Source organism: Corythoichthys intestinalis, chromosome 4, assembly GCF_030265065.1.
Source record: "Corythoichthys intestinalis isolate RoL2023-P3 chromosome 4, ASM3026506v1, whole genome shotgun sequence".
Classification (NCBI taxonomy): domain Eukaryota; kingdom Metazoa; phylum Chordata; class Actinopteri; order Syngnathiformes; family Syngnathidae; genus Corythoichthys; species Corythoichthys intestinalis.
The window spans coordinates 44,892,209-44,909,472 of NC_080398.1; the positions used below are offsets into that span (position 1 = coordinate 44,892,209).

A 17,264-nucleotide genomic window follows, 5' to 3' on the forward strand; every position below is an offset into this window, starting at 1 on the left:
AACAAGTTTTAACACTTATATTAATAGTGTCTGGTTGCAGTACGACTCTTAATGTTTAGAGAATAATGATGTATGATTGGTAAAACAATGCGGACATATTTCAACTCTAAACCAATCAGTACCATTCCAATTGACCTAAGTGAACCTCGTGTTTTGGTATGTGTTGATAGCAGCATGACATGAGGACGTCTGCAAGTCTGCTTTTCTTCACATCGGCAGTGATTTAAATAGAAGACCTTCAGAAAATCAAAAAGCATTTCAAGATGTGTGTCTGCGTTTCCCCTTCTTCCAACATTAGGTTAAACAATGGACCGTGCAAATTAGAATAGAGAGGTCACAGCAGACTACATATATCATAGTGAGAATCTGCCTCAAATTGTTACTGAAAATCGCAATTGTATCTCCAGACCAAAGAAAAAAAATGCTCTGTCAAAGAACATGGCGTATTTGGAATAAGTAATTATGTATTTTAAAAATAATAAATATATGCCCGGACATCTTCAGAACATTTCTCATCCCTGACAAAAATCTGTTGAATATGTAAATAAATAATTGGCAATGGTACTTATTACTTTTGAAACTAGTGAAGCTTTATTAAAGTTAAGAAATTCTTTGAAAATAGCACCTCTGAATTGTTGACAATGTGCTAGTCCTTCTAAAAAAATTAGCATATTGTGATCAAGTTCATTATTTTTTGTAAGGTACTGATAAACATTACTTTCATTTATTTTAGATTCATTACACACAACTGAAGTAGTTCAAGCCTTTTATTGCTTTAATATTGATGATTTTGGCAAAAAAGTCAAGAAAAACCAAATATCCCTATTTCAAAAAATTAGCATATTTCATCTGACCAAAACAAAAAAAGTTTTTTAATTAAAAAAAAAAATCCACCTTCAATTAATTATATCAGCTATGCACTCAAAACTTTTCGGGAATCCTTTTGAAGAAATGACTGCTTCAATGCGGCGTGGCATTGAGGCAAGCAGCCTGTGGCCCTGCTGAGGTGTTATGGAGCCCCAGGATGCTTCGATAGCGGTCTTAAGCTCATCCACAGTGTCCGGTCTGGTGTCTCTCATCTTCCTCTTCACAATATCCCACAGATTCTCTATGGGGTTCAGGTCAGGAGAGTTTGGAGGCCAATTGAGCACAGTAATGCCATGGTCAATTACCTGTTACACCATTTACCAGTGGTTTTGGCACTGTGACGGTCGTGCTGAAAAATGAAATCTTCATCTCCATGAAGCTTTTTAGCAACTGGAAGCATGAAGTGCTCCAAAATCACCTGATAACTAGCTGCATTGACCCTGCCCTTGATAAAACACAGTAGACCAACACCAGCAGCTGACATGGCACCCCAAACCATCACTGACTGTGGGTACTTGACACTGGGCTTCAGGCATTTTGGCATTTCCTTCTCCCCAGTCTCCCTCCAAACTTCGGCACCTTGATTTCCAAATGGCATGCAAATTTTGCTTTCATCTGAAAAAAGTACTTTGGACCACTGAGCAACAGTCCAGTGCTGCTTCTCTGTAGCCCAGGTCAGGCACTTCTGCCGCTGTTTCACGTTCAAAAGTGGCTTGACCTGGGGAATGCGGCACCTGTAGCCCATTTTCAGCACACACCTGTGCACGGTGGCTCTGGATGTTTCTACTCCAGACTCAGTCCACTGTTTCTGCAGGTCCCCCAAGGTCTGGGATCGGCCCTTCTCCACAATCTTTCTAAGGGTGCGGTCACCTCTTCTGGTTATGTAGCGTTTCCTGCCACACGGTTTCCTTCCCACAGACTTCCCACTGAGGTGCCTTGATACAGCACTCTGGGAACAGCCTATTCGCTCAAAAATTTCCTTCTGTGTCTTAGCCTCTTGCTTGAGGGTGTCAATGATGGCCTTCTGGACAGCAGTCAGGTCGGCAGTCTTGCCCATGATTGCGGTTTTGAGTAACGAACCAGGCTGGGAGTTTTTAAAAGCCTCAGGAATCTTTCACAGGGGTTTTGAGTTAATTTGTTGATTCAGATGATTCAGGTTAGTAGCTTCTTTAGAGTACCTTTTCATGATATGCTAATCTTTTGACATAGGGATTTTTGGGTTTTCTTGACTTTTTTGCCAAAATCATCAATATTAAATCAATAAAAGGCTTGAACTACTTCAGTTGTGTGTAATGAATCTAAAATATATGAAAGTAATGTTTATCAATACATTGCAGAAAATAATGAACTTTATAACAATATGCTATTTTTTTTTTAGAAGGACTATATAATCTAGGGTTTATGTGGTGGTATTTTGTTGTATGTGTCCTTGATGTGTGTAACAAGTGGACAATTAATGTGTCACTTCCCAGGGTCACACAGTGATCCTGATTTTCAAATTTGCCACATGATCACACGTAATCAAGCGGTGAGTGTTGATTTTAGGTTAGTATTTTAGAATTCATTGTTTCACCTGAATTTCATCAATACACTGTATTTTAGGTTGGTTTTTGCTTTTAAACATTTTCCATTCATATTGGACTATAGGCTGTTGATTCAAGCAATCTTTCCCCAAACATCTGAACATTCCATCAAATTTAGGGAAAAAATGTCAAACAACTGCAGAAAGAGACAAGTGAAGGACAGACACCTCCATCTATCGGCCTTTCATCCCTGACAAATATATCAAGTCATGCATCATTAGAACAGACGGAGAATAGTAAAAGGTGCAGAAACTTTACCGTCAATCGTCCATCATCAGCTAATTCCTGACATGAAGAGTCTTTCAGTTCTCCTTGGTTGACTCACACGCTGGAACGTCAGTGTTGACCGTCACACTCCCATACAAATATACGTCACCCCGTGATCCACCTGTCATCTCTATATGTGTATACTCTCAGATTAATGATTCCAAACTACCCCCTTCGTTCTCTGAATTCATTTGCTTTGGCTAACCTTTTTTTGACATGTAGACCTTTACTTCTTTTCTGTCCCCTAAGTTCTACATCTCTCTGCATTGGTGCTCAGTAACAGGTTGATCCATGGCCCCCCTCCAGACATCCGTTATCCGGATGTTTCCAAGGAACGCTGCCAAACTGTGAATGATGATGATCCTCTTGACAGGAAACCAGGAGACACAAACCTGTCGCAGTCTGTCACATGGGATGTAGCAGAGGCCTGAGGGCCATGATATGAAATCCACAGGCACTATATGGCTACAATATTAGTATATAATATGGAGTAAATACATTTCTTTCATTTAATGAATAATGAGCCACTGCGGTCGTTATTAGACTGGAGAAAAAGAAAAAGATACTAAAGACCAATTAATTGATAGGCAATACATCCAAATAGTGAGTTTTGCATTGCAAAGGCTGTGTAGGTGTGGGTGTCGCTCAACTTCCTTTATCCAATATTAATTCCTTTTTTGTTGCATTCCAGACTAAAGGGGAACCAACAGCTTCTGTATAGGCTGTTAATAACAAAATAATGTATGCTTTCCATTTTGCCTGTATTGTTTATAAGTTAATCTTCCAATACCACTCAATCAACAATTTCCTAATGATCAGCTTATACATATGTCAAATGGCTGTTCCCGTTGTTGAGTTTTGAGGGTTATGCACTTTATGAATCTCATTTACAAGTTCTTCTGGTTGTATCTAATATTGGGGCCTATTACCGTAATTTTCGGACTATAAGCCGCTACTTTTTCCTTCATTTTGAATCCTGCGGGTTATAGTACAGTGTGGCTTATTTGTTGATTTATTTGGGGTAATAGGTAACACTTTAGTTGACAGCAGCATCATAAGACTGTCATTATTATGACATGACATTATCATGGGCATTAATGAATGCTTATGACGGTTGTCATTTTGTGTCATCCGGCAAATTATGTCACTAACTCCATGTATGTCCAGCTCGGACCTTTTACATCCATTCAAAAGTGAGATAATTTGCCATAATATAATATAATGCATATTTTAAATATTTTGTTACAAACATAAGCTCTGCAGGGAATGAATACATAAATATTTATGTATTCTCTCTATTAACCAGTTGATTAATTGGTGGAATGTTGAATTTAAATATGGCTATAATACATCAACAATATGATTTATTATGATGTGAACAAATTTGTAAAAATGTCAAATTGATTCCTAGTCATAATGGCAGTAGTGAAATAATTTACATCTTTAGAAATAAACTTTTCTTGAGTTATAATCAGGGGTGAAAGTGGGCCAGAACGGTCAGGAACGCAGTTCCGGTATAAGATTCAGGGCCGGAATGCTGTTCCGGTACACGGTGCTTTGATTCCAAAAATATGATGGCAACTGTCAAAACACTATGTATAAAAAAAAAAAAAAATTTTTTTAAATGCTAAGCTGCCACACATGCATTTCATCTTCAAGAAGAAAACAATCTACCAACATCAGATTTACATACACAAGTGTTAACAACAAGCATAATAAAGTGCTTGTGTAGCGTAACCCGTTTCCACCGATATTTATTATTTATTTTAGTCCACGGACGGCATGGAGGTTTCCCCAAATGCTGCAGTTATCTGAGTCTGACGATGATGAGTCACGTCAATGTGCGAATGCACGCAGCAAAGCAAAACGTCTGGATTCATTTATCTGTTCAATTGGCTGACATACTGACATGTGATCAGCAGAGATAGTTAGCTCTGATTGGTTCAAATGTGCATGTTTTCTGGAACAGCAAAAAAAAAAAAGTTGTTTTCTGAAACAGCAAAAAAAAAAAAAAAAAAAGGTTGAATTGATGCGACAAAAAATGGGGAATGCAACATAAAATGGATCAAATCTTTAAGAGCAACGAAAGAGTTGGGGAGGCTTATTTATCATATTCAGTTTTATTTGCTTTGATGGGGAGGTTAAGAACATCTTAGCTGTCAATGTGAACTTTGGACTTATATTTCTTCATTTATGTTTGGCTACTTATTCATTTCCCTATGATTTAAAAAAAGTCAATGTTTGCGCGATATTCAAAATATATTCCATTTCACTCTGCATTATATAAGTAATTTGTACTTATTTTTCTGAATGTATGTTACTTATATCTTTTTTTTTTTTTTTTTTTTTTAAAGTAAATGTCTACATTAACTTAATTTTTAATATACATCCTATGTTCTTAAGTAGTTAACATTGAGATTTGGCATTTAGTATGTGAGGAAATGAGGGAAAATAAAAATTAGGAGATGGAGGTTGGGGTTATAGCTGTTTTTAACTTTTATTTTGCATATCATTGAAAAAATACAATTTTGAATGAATCAGTTTTTGTATGTAGTTGAAGAAGTTTGCCCCCCCACACCCCACCCACCCCCACCCAAAAAAATTAAATAAAATAATAATAATAATAATAAAAGAAATAATAAATACAATTTCTGGCTCCATGGCGACCTTCACGTCGGAGAGTTCCGGCAACAAATTCTAGCCACTTTCACCCCTTGTTATAATGCTAAACATCAAAATTGTATGAATCCCCATTAATGATAATTCTTTTATTCATATACTAGTATATGTATATACAGTGGGGCAAATAAGTATTTAGTCAACCACCAATTGTGCAAGTTATCCTACTTGAAAAAATTAGAGAGGCCTGTAATTGTCAAAATGGGTAAACCTCAACCATGAGAGACAGAATGTGGAAAAAAAAACAAAATCACATTGTTTGATTTTTAAAGAATTTATTTCCAAATTAGAGTGGAAAATAAGTATGTGGTCACCTACAAACAAGCAAGGTTTCTAGCTGTCAAAGAGGTCTAACTTCTTCTAACGAGGTCTAACAAGGCTCCACTCGTTACCTGTATTAATGGCACCTGTTTTAACTCATTATCGGTATAAAAGACACCTGTGCACAATCTCAGTCAGTCACACTCCAAACTCCAATATGGCCAAGACCAAAGAGCTGTTGAAGGACACCGGAGACAAAATTGTAGACATGCACCAGGCTGGGAAGACTGAATCGGCAATAGGTAAAACGCTTGGTGTAAAGAAATCAACTGTGGGAGCAATTATTAGAAAATGGAAGACATATAAGACCACTGATAATCTGCCTCGATCTGGGGCTCCATGCAAGATCTCACCCCGTGGAGTCAAAATGATAACAAGAACGGTGAGCAAAAATCCCAGAACCACACGGGGGGACCTAGCGAATGACCTACAGAGAGCTGGGACCACAGTAACAAAGGCTACTATCAGTAACACAATGCGCCGCCAGAGACTCAAATCCTGCACTGCCAGACGTGTCCCCCTGCTGAAGCCAGTACACGTCCAGGCCCGTCTGCTGTTTGCTAGAGAGCATTTGGATGATCCAGAAGAGGACTGGGAGAATGCGTTATGGTCAGATGAAACCAAAATAGAACTTTATGATAGAAACACAGGTTCTCGTGTTTGGAGGAGAAAGAATACTGAATTGCATCCGAAGAACACCATACCCACTGTGAAGCATTGGGGTGGAAACATCATGCTTTGGGGCTGTTTTTCTGCCAAGGGACCAGGACGACTGATCTGTGTAAAGGAAAGAATGAATGGGGCCATGTATTGAGAGATTTTGAGTGAAAATCTCCTTCCATTAGCAAGGGCATTGAAGTTGAGACGTGGCTGGGTCTTTCAGCATGACAATGATCCCAAACACACAGCCAGGGCAACAAAGGAGTGGCTTCGTAAGAAGCATTTCAAGGTCCTGGAGTGGCCTAGCCAGTCTCCAGATCTCAACCCCATAGAAAATCTGTGGAGGGAGTTGAAAGTCCGTGTTGCCCAACGACAGCCCCATAACATCACTGCTCTAGAGGAGATCTGCATGGAGGAATGAGCCAAAATACCAGCAACAGTGTGTGAAAAGCTTGTGAAGAGTTACAGAAAACGTTTGGCCTCCGTCATCGCCAACAAAGGGTACATAACAAAGTATTGAGATTAACTTTTAGTATTGACCAAATACTTATTTTCACTATGGTTTGCAAATAAATTCTTTAAAAACCAAACGATGTGATTTTCTGTTTTTTTTTTCTCTCTCCTCCACATTCTGTCTCTCATGGTTGAGATTTACCCATGTTGACAATTACAGGCCTCTCTAATATTTTGTTGACTACATACTTATTTGCCCCACTGTAACTCCTACACTTAGTACGGTCACAGGTGAGCTGGAGCCTTTGCCAGCTGACTTTGGAGAAGGTATTTTTGGAAAGTGTGAAAAAACTTGAATACATGTCAAAAACCCACGCTCACACAGAGATTAAATGCATGAATACTAGTTTACTTAACTGAAGAAGGTTGATAGCCTAGATTTGAACCAGCTGCTTCTGAACTGTGAAGCGGATGCTATCCAGTAAGCCACCATGCTGCATAAATGTGCATGCATTGTGACAAAAGTGAAATATTCAATGGGCATGCATGTCCAATCCAGATGTAAACAGATACTCACACTTCCTGTCTGAGGTCCAAACGGGGACTATTTAGAATGCGTAAGAAGGAGGGAGGAGTGGAGAAAGACAGAAGAAAAACACTGAAAGACAGGATGGCACACAATAGAACACTTTGGTGAATTAAATGTGGAAACAATGCATGGAGCTTCATAAACGAAAACTACAGAGGCACACGATGATGAAATTTGCCTGAACTTGCAGAGGGCAAAGCATCAGGTGTGAACAAAGATGAAGATGCAAAATCCTGCTTGTAAAACATCATTGCTTCAAGGATTTGAACCCAGCGTCGGCACCCCATGAGACTTCTACTGGCCTACTTGTGTTTTGTCGCATGGTAAGTCTAAATATGATACTGTACTTTCTCTGCTTTCATTGTCTTGGCTTTGGCAAGTCTTGTATAATTGTGTAATAATAGTAATCAGAGTTACCCTAGGATGTCAAATTATTTGGGTTTTTCTATAAATAAATAAAGTTGTGGACATGCTACAGTATTTTAGTCCAATCTGCACATTCTATTCCACAACAAATAGACTTTTCCTGCAGCCAGAACATTTATGGCACTTCAATCAAAGTTATTACAGCAACAAAATGTGGCCATTGCCTTAAGGGGCTCTCTAATATGCAATAATTTCATGCTGGACAGCGTGAGATCTTTGTTCCATTTCTCGTTTGCTATATTCCTCTAGGCACAGGCATATAGAGACTCCCACGCTGCTGGAATTTATTTGTGTTGTGCCTCTGAGCCCTCTGGACTCTTCCCTGTGTCTCTTTGGTTCTATTGCATCACCACTTTACTTGCTATATTATTTACAGCAACACGCTGACAGTTTTGAATGTATTGATGTCGTATACACTTAGCAATAAATACATAGTGATTCCATTAAGAGGGCACACATGCATTCTCCCTAAAACTGTAAATACACTCAGAGACTGAATGCTATGATCAAACTTGCAAAGCGTTTTTCCCATTAATTACAGTGAAACCTCTTAACTTTGATACACTCTGTTAAGTGATACTTGTTGATTTTTAAGCTCTTCCCGTTTTAAAATAATTCAATCCATTACATTTAATGTAAAATAATAATAATAAAATAAAAAAGCAAAAAACAAAAAGAAGATCCTTAATATACTCTAGCATCAATTGTAAAGGGCATAAAAAAACTAGATGAAAGTTTTAATCAACATTTGTGGTAACATTTTCAGCTGTCATACTGGTGTAAGAAGAAAAAAAAACACTGTGTGAAAACAAATGAAATAATTTGATTAAACCCAAGCTACCTGATGATTAAATGAAAATCTCATGTAAGACAGGAAAAAAAAGAACTAGTAATACGTGTATATGCTGTATATACTTTTTAAACAACTCTTACATTTAACTTCAGTATGAAAGACTCAATTCCAGAAGCTGCTTTATTCCATGAAAAACACTGTAGATCGTAGGTATAATAAGAGACTTGTAATTTCTACTTGGGATGGCTACAAAAGCAGTAATTTATAGCTGAAGACTTACTTGTGCTCTGCAATGGGTAAAGGTCACTGTGATGTATTACTTATCACTGTTATTTGTCCCTGAACATTGTTTCTCTTGTTGGTCTTTACAATGAAGAAGTGTAACCCAGTAAAAATGAAAAATTACATATATGACAGTAAGTGAATACCATTGTGAATTTTGCTTTTGTCTCAAAAGCAAGTCACATTACTCACACCTCACTTAGACAGTGCAACATGTTATTCTTATCAATTCTAGTGCATTACTTTGTCTGGATGATGTGAAATAAACCAAAATATATTGAGCATATATGCATTACGTAAGCCTTTTTCCCCTTACCACAGGGTACCACATATCTTGCTCTTATACCCTAATATGTGTAGACAATCATTTGCTGCGTACGACTGTTTTTAAGATGAGTTCATATCCAAATATTTCTCTTGATGAGAAATACAAATGACTACCATATTTATATTCCTTTCATTCTGTTGCAATAAATAACATTATAAATAGAGAGATAAATAAACTGTGGATGGGCTTTATTTACATTAGTAGTGGAGCCTACTTTTGGGAGAAGGGTCCAGCTGCGGCCTGTATTACGACCCAAACCCTTACCCTAACCTTAAACCTGAACCCTTTTTCCACGTTGGCACCAAAAATCCTAACACCTAACCCCTTTTCACTAGAAAGGGGCGTGGAAGGACAGGCTGGGAAGCCGAGTACTGTGAGCTGCAGCTAGACCTACTTGGACTTATAGTTTTTAGGGTTGGGAATCTCTGGCATGAAGCCGATTCGATATGTATATAGATACACAGGTTACGATTCGATTAAAAAACTACACATTTTTTAGGCCGAGCGATTCGATACAATTCGATACAGTTTAAGATTGATACGGTTCGATACAGAGTGAAAACGATACGATAGTAAACATTTGTTGTGTGTGTTTGTACAGTATTTTGAAAATATAAAAAAGACCACATTTTTTAATAGCAAAATTAAACAACAACATTTCATACCAATGTTATTTTTTATTTTTTTTATGAGAAAAGAAATAAGGCTTACTATATGACCGTCATTTTGTTGGATGGGATTGATAATACAATAAAACTCCAGTGTCAGACAACAAAAAAGTGCAGTAATTTAATTACTGTATTTCCTGGTGTTTTGAACACAATTTAAGTGCAAACTTTTAACGTAAACAACTTACAAGCAAAAAAATATATGCAGCAGCTCTTGAAAAAAAGAATTAAACCTGTTAGTGTTATCATAAATAAATAATGAATTATGCTTTACCACTGGTATTACTGGGGGAATAAAAACATGACATTTTAGACAGACAGGTCTATAATCATTACTTTAACCTTATACACAGCAAAGTCATTCACTTATGCCTGTGCTTCCACATTTTTTTATTCCTCATCACTGTCTATATCTCTTTTGAAGGGCAGATTTTTCTTGAGGAAGATCAACTGATCCACATGTTCATGTTTAAGTAGACTGCGGTTCATGGAAACAATATCTCCAGCAGATCGTGCTGCCCTTTCCACCATTGTAGTGGGTTATTTTTCAGGGTTAAAAACTCACGATCTCTGTACCACTTCACACTAGCTCGGTACCATGCGAACAGATCTGGCTGCCTTCGTCAATTCAAAGTCCGACTTTTGTTTTCCTGGGTGCGTTGAAAATCAATTGCTGCACGTCGTTGGCGTGGTGCGCAAACTGTCCATTGTTTTAGCATGTTGCTTCGTTGCCACTACTAGTTTCGTTTTGGGTTGTGAAGAAAACGCTACGGAGCGTGCGTTACAGTGGTTTTGTTAGCTCTCGCGTTGTTATGACACGCCCGTGACGATCGGGTAATGACGGCGACTACTAGCGGTTCTGCCGAAATGAATGGGAAGTTGAGGCAACCACGAAGGCGGTCACAATCTAAGTGCGCTGTGTGGTGAATGACACAAGCGCAGCATGTGAGGTAAAAGCTAAATTATTATCATATTAAGCAATGGATTGAACTAGGCATTAGAAGCCAATTCTTGTGCTCGCGATAGCCGAATTCTATCTCTACTATCGGTTCATTGAATATTTAATGGCTAGTTACTGTCGAATGGTAACTTTACTATCGATACAGCTGTATCTCTCACCTGTAAAACCGGATATCCGGTCATATCGGTTTATCGTTCTCAAGCTTAATAGTTCTCCCTACGATGCAGTACTGTTCCACACCACAAGAAAATGGTAGACACAAATGAAAACTCAACACAACTCAAATTTATTTACAGCATATAGAACGAACAATTTCATTTCAAATTAAAAACAGGCATCGGTGGATGAAAAATTTACTTGCACTGTGTCAGATTTTATGGTCAAAATGCTCCCATTTAAGAGTAATGTGGAGCCCAGATACCAGGTTTTGGAATCAGAATTTTAAAACTATTCCATTTTAACAAAAAAAAAAACAACAACAACAACATACCTCAACATTTTAAAAATTGACAACAAGCTGAAATTTTGCTATAGCCGATACAAGTGATGTGCTTTCGGGGGCTACACAAGTATTATGTGGGGTGGAATGCATGAAAGTAGAATTACTGTGTAGTGTGTAATATAACTGTTGTACCAGTTCAATTACAATTATCCATCAATCCATCTTTCCAAAATGTAATTTATCATACATTAACAAATTGTAATCAAGAGTAAATGTACAGTTAGAACATAAGAAAACAGTCTGAAAATTATCTAATCATTCACATAGTCTGAATGTATTATTTATCCCATTTGCAGGATTCACACTTATATTCTTTTATCATGATTATTCTCATTAAGGTGCCCCTCAACATCAGCAGCTTTCATCATTATCTGCAGTGTCCATCATGATCACCATGAGTGCAAACAGCACAGCATCCTGCACTCTCACCAACACTCCACTTGTTGGCCATGCTGACATGTTCACTGTCAGCAATTCAAGTGGCATGGAGGCATATCTTCAAAAACTTGCTCATTTGGATGAAGGACTTTACAATGACTTCTGTAAACTTTGGATTACGCTCATGGTCATAAACTCCCTCATTTTCCTGGTTGGTAATTTATATTCAGAAACTTTTGCCGTGCGTATATTGTTTCGTATTATGGTTAACTGTTGACAAGCTCTTTTCCTATGTCAGGTGGGCATGGTGCTCAACACGTTGGCTCTTTATGTCTTCTGCTTACGCACCAAGCAGAAGAGCTCCTCAGTGATTTACACCATCAATCTAGCTGTGACTGACCTGTTGGTCAATCTCTCTCTGCCAACACGCATCCTGCTCTACTACAGTGGAGGAGCTTGCCTCATCTGCTCCTACTTGCATATCTTCAGCTACTTTGTCAACATGTACTGCAGCATCCTCTTCCTCACGTGTATATGTGTGGACCGATACCTCGCGATTGTGCAGGCGAGTCTAATAGCTGTAGATGGAGAATAATCTTAATATTTAATCAGTGAAAATGGTTGTTTTCATTTTTTTATAGGTTGGAGCATCGCGTCGGTGGCGTAACTCCAGTGTGGCCAAATGTGTGTGTATCTCAGTGTGGCTGTTTGCCATTGTGGTCACCTACTCCTTCCTATCCACCGCATTCCAACGTACAGGTTGCTGCCTCTCAAAGCTCCTCTTCCTAACTCTGACTGAGTTCTTTCTACCCCTCGTCATCATTGTGGCCTTCACCTTGCGGATCGTGTGGGCGCTTGCCGATCACAGCCAGATGCAACAGAGCAGGTAAAATAAATGAGATTATCAAATAAATGTTGTTTACAAGTATTAAAAAAAACTAATTAATAATTACTTCTATGTTGTTGAGTAGTTTCGGCATGCCCGATTGTTGACTGAATGAAAGATCAAAAGGCACGATCTGGATAGGCTTAAATTGTGCCCCTGTATTGTTGACGTTGTGCTGTCCATGATACCCACAGGACTTTAAAACAAAGCTTATCAATCAATAAGACCTTAACAAATATTTGGATAAAACAAAACTATCACTTACAGTATTCTCCACACTATAAGGCACATCGGAGTATAAGGCGCACTTTCAATAAATGTCCTATTTTAAAATAGCTTCCATATACAGCGATCCCTCGTTTATCGCAGTTAATGGGGAACAAAACCCAGCGCGATAAGTGAAAAACCGCGAATTAGCGCCCCCCTATTTTTTTGTGTGTGTGTTTAATGTATTTATTCATTTTTAGCATTCGAAAGATACATATAAGACATGTCTTTTTACTCTTTTCCATTCCTGTTAAACATGTTACTGTCCCACCAAATTATCTTTAAACAAGAACACAGTAGAAAAATGCTTGTCTTTATTAAATGCATCATTAAGTGAGTCCACTCAAATCTGCTCAAGCTGCTCACTTACACACAATAAGTTGCCACAGCAACTGTTTAACAAGTTAAGCGATGATTGACGCATGCCGCACTTTGAAGTTTCTGCTTCCAAACGTCTCTGGCTGGATCAAACCTTAAAGTCTGTCAATCATCGTTAACCTTAATAAGCAACTCCAGTGCACTGCCTAACCAAGAAAAGCAGCAGGAGCGAGAGTGAGCGACTACGTGATCGGCTTGGAACAGCTACTAAAAAATTCTGCATTTATTTATTTATTTTTTTTAATTGAAAAAAAAATCTGCGGTGGACTGAGGGCACAAAGTTTGAAGCGCGAAGTATCGAGGGATCACTGTATCGGTAGTAGTGGTTGCGTATTACATCCACTAGATAGAGCTGTGCTAAAGTGAATGCCATGCCATTGTTAACCAATATTGATCCATATTTAAGGCGCATTGGATTATGAAGTGAACTATTGGTTTATGAGGTAATTGAAGGCTTTTAGGTGCGCCTTATAGTGCCAAAAATAGAGTAATCAATATTAATCAATGCCATTCAGTTATAAACAGATCAGGGAATAAGGTTTTTTGAAGTTAAAACACACACTAAAAAGGAGAGAAATGGTACACAAGGTGATAGTGAGATTGTGTCCATGTTTATCCGTGCAGGAAAAGACGGAGAAGGGCTGTCCAGCTGCTGACCACAGTTCTGATTATCTTCACTGTTTGCTTTACACCATTCCACATACGGCAGGTGGGTGAGAAGATCTGGACTGCTATCATCAAATTCGGTTATTAAAAAGGGATATTGCATTGGCTGTCCACTTTGTAGGTGGTGGTTTATTTCTATCCCGATATGCCTCACCACGCGATCATCTACCATTTGACTGTCACGCTCAGTAGTCTGAATAGCTGCATGGATCCGGTGGTCTACTGCTTTGTGACTAACAACTTCCGGGTAAGACTAGGTTGTACAATACTGTGATACATTCATGTTACACATGTTGTCATAGTAGCAGAAGGGTTGATGCCATCATTCTTATTGTCGGTTGCAATCAAAGTGCTGTCCTGCAACATTTTATCAAAGTGTTTCCATTGAGACTATTTTCTTTAGGAAATTTTAACATTGAAGCAGTAATGTGAAGTAAGGTTGGCCAACCATGTTTTTGAATAATATCAATGGCTAAACAGTTATAAGCATATTTTCATTATTTTTTTTAACGCAATCCTTCCAGATTCTTTGTTTAACCCATAGCAACGCACTTGTCAACGAAAATGCTTTTCTTCAGCAATCTTCGGAAATTACGTCACACCTAGATGTGCGAGGGAAGTCCGCCATAGAACAGTATTGTTTGTTGCATTGCTTCTCGGTAAGATGCCACAGCGGTGTGGGGCGATGTTTTGTTCTCACTAAGACGAAAAGTTGTATGAGTGGCCAAAGGATAGCAGGGCACGTAAATGGACATCTTTCGTTTGCACAAAGCGAATGAATTTCACACCATCATCGAGTAGTGTTCTCTGCTGCAAACACTTCGAAGATGCCTGCTTCCTTAACCGGTCTGCTTATGATCAAGGATTTGCCAAAAAGTGTGATTTTTGGATAGATGACTGATGACTTTGTCAAAGCATAGCTGCCTACTGTTGTGGAATGAACAGTATAAGCTAGCGACGTTAGCCGAAAGTTACCTCGTGGCAATCCCTGATCATAGTTGTTGCGTCCGCTAGGTTAGGCGTGTTTAAATTGTGCGTTATCTACGATCTTGTCCGAAAGGGTTAATCCACTGTCAATCGGGAAACTGGTGTGGATGTGCATATAAACGGGTCGGCGCCGCGGTAATTCACGGTCACATTGCAGTAAGAGACACACACCGCCGGTGAGTTTGTGCACATTTATTTGTATTTGTATTATGTATTTCCACCTTCATGCTTCAAGCATTGCATTGCATTTGTGCGGTTCGGTGTTTCTTTCACGGTGATCGCTAGATAGCCTTCTAGTTTGTTTCGCGAGAGCCGCTGGCAGGTGACAATTTAGCGTGTTGGCAGTGAGTTTGCTTGTGTGAAAAAACTACATTTCCTCACGCCGTTAGATGCCACTTCCTGCCGAGAGCTGTGCCGAGCTAGGTTCTTACTTTTCCATAAGAACTGCTCCATGTGGTAATAAAGAGACAAAGTTGTCAGCACGTCGTGTGTTCGATACATTTGTAAACAAAAAGCTCATAACAAGACACTATGCACGATCCGTTTAAGAGACGCTGGAGTAGGAGGCGAGGAGGAGATCAGCGAGAAGCAAAACTTCACGGTCGAATGTGGCGGCAGTCCGCTATTATTTTGTTTTCTTATTGTTGCCACAATAAAGTGGAGAAAGCCATCGACGACTCATCTCCTTCTTTCCCCCCAACGTTTTTATATTATTATTTTATATGCACGAGAGCTGCCGGATCTGCCAAAATGAACATGAAGTCTGATTATTATTTTTTTTAACAATGTCATCAGATAGACAAAAACATAAAATTATGTGCAAATGCCTGCAACTTCAAATCATGAAAATAATAACAGCCTATATCTTACCAATGTTGCAATCTCAATGGGTCTTGTATCCATTCCATGTCAGGTAGTCTAGGCACATTGTCTGCATCCTGATTAGCGTCTTGCTAATACATGTTAGGTCCAACATAAAATTCCAAGCACCTCTTCCTCCTCCAACTCTTCAAAAACTTGGATCTCCTCCCTTGCGCTCGATCTATCGCTTATATCGCTGTTTGAATCATTGTTTGTAGGGCTTTGTATGGTGGCCGTATGTATGGAGCTGCCATCGCTGTTCCCGGTGTGACGTATCACTTCCGGGTTCGTCCCCTTTCAGGCTCGAACTTCGGAAACGCGATTATTTTGTCAAGTATACAACATATAAATTATTTTTTCATGCTTTATTTGTTGGACAATGTTTAATTACTTTACTTGTGACCCTATTTGGCATGTGAAGAAATTACTTCACATTACTGCTTTAAGTCCTATCAGAGGTTAACAAGAAGTGATTGAATTGCAACGTAGCATTACCACAGCACAAATAAACATTTACAATTCTTCCTTTCCTACTGCTCTGTATATATTTTTAATTTTACGGTAATTTGTATCATCAATAATTAATTGTGTTTTTCACAGAATCACTTGGTCATAACAGACTCCTCCCTTTCATTCACAGGCGACTATGAGGAATATTTTCCAGCGGAAAGAGGCAGAGCAAAGCAGCGGCGACATCATCAGCATGCAGCACAGTTCTAAGGAGGTCGCCAACGCTGTCCCTAATATTGTGATTATGATGCAAACCATTCCCCCCTCATCAGAGAAAGACGCTCAGGGAATTCACACATTGTAAAATCACTTGAGGAATTAGCAGTGTCATCTATGGGATGGTCACTGTATTGGACTTTGATGGACAGCATTGATGTGACAAATGCAACTCATCACTGAGTTGACGAAGACTCACCACACTCGTCTGATATTTTACATTTTAGGAGGAAGCAAAGAAATCATGTGTTACCATTAACATAGGAATGCAATGGAAGTTAGATCTGATGGAAGACCTTCTGTTTGGATGAATATTATTTATGACTTTGATTACTTCAGGAGAGTTCAAGTCAATGTCATCAAACAATTACCCATTTTGTACAGCAGATGGCAATATTTTTCCGAAGCCATTATGAAACTCAACAGTACTGTAAATGGCTCGGCACTCGATTACGGTCACATTACTTAAATTAAAGTGCTGGTCTTGGCGATATTTCCCAAGTCCCACCCCAACCAGCCAGTTCGAAAACGAGACAAGACCATAACTTTGAGCGTCGAGACCGAGACAAGATCCTGACCAACCTTGAGTGTTACAAAACTAGTGTCATTTGAGAAGTCAGAAATGAGGTTTAATATTTTACTCAAGTAGAGATTGCCTTGCTTGAGGATGCAAATGAATAACTGTAACTGAGATATTCACAAATAAATGCGTGCTGTGATTTTGGAGGGGAAAACT

The 17,264-nt window shown here is 38.7% G+C and overlaps 1 protein-coding gene across 1 annotated transcript; it reads left to right on the plus strand.

Moving 5' to 3' along the window:
- The first annotated feature begins 11,591 nt into the window (after positions 1 to 11,591).
- gpr20 (G protein-coupled receptor 20) lies at positions 11,592 to 16,616 on the plus strand. Its single transcript, XM_057835304.1, has 7 exons — positions 11,592 to 11,598; positions 11,718 to 11,968; positions 12,056 to 12,322; positions 12,399 to 12,643; positions 13,913 to 13,997; positions 14,076 to 14,201; positions 16,443 to 16,616. The coding sequence occupies exons 1-7, from the start codon at positions 11,592 to 11,594 to the stop codon at positions 16,614 to 16,616; spliced, it is 1,155 nt and encodes a 384-aa protein (XP_057691287.1).
- Positions 16,617 to 17,264: the final 648 nt, after the last annotated feature.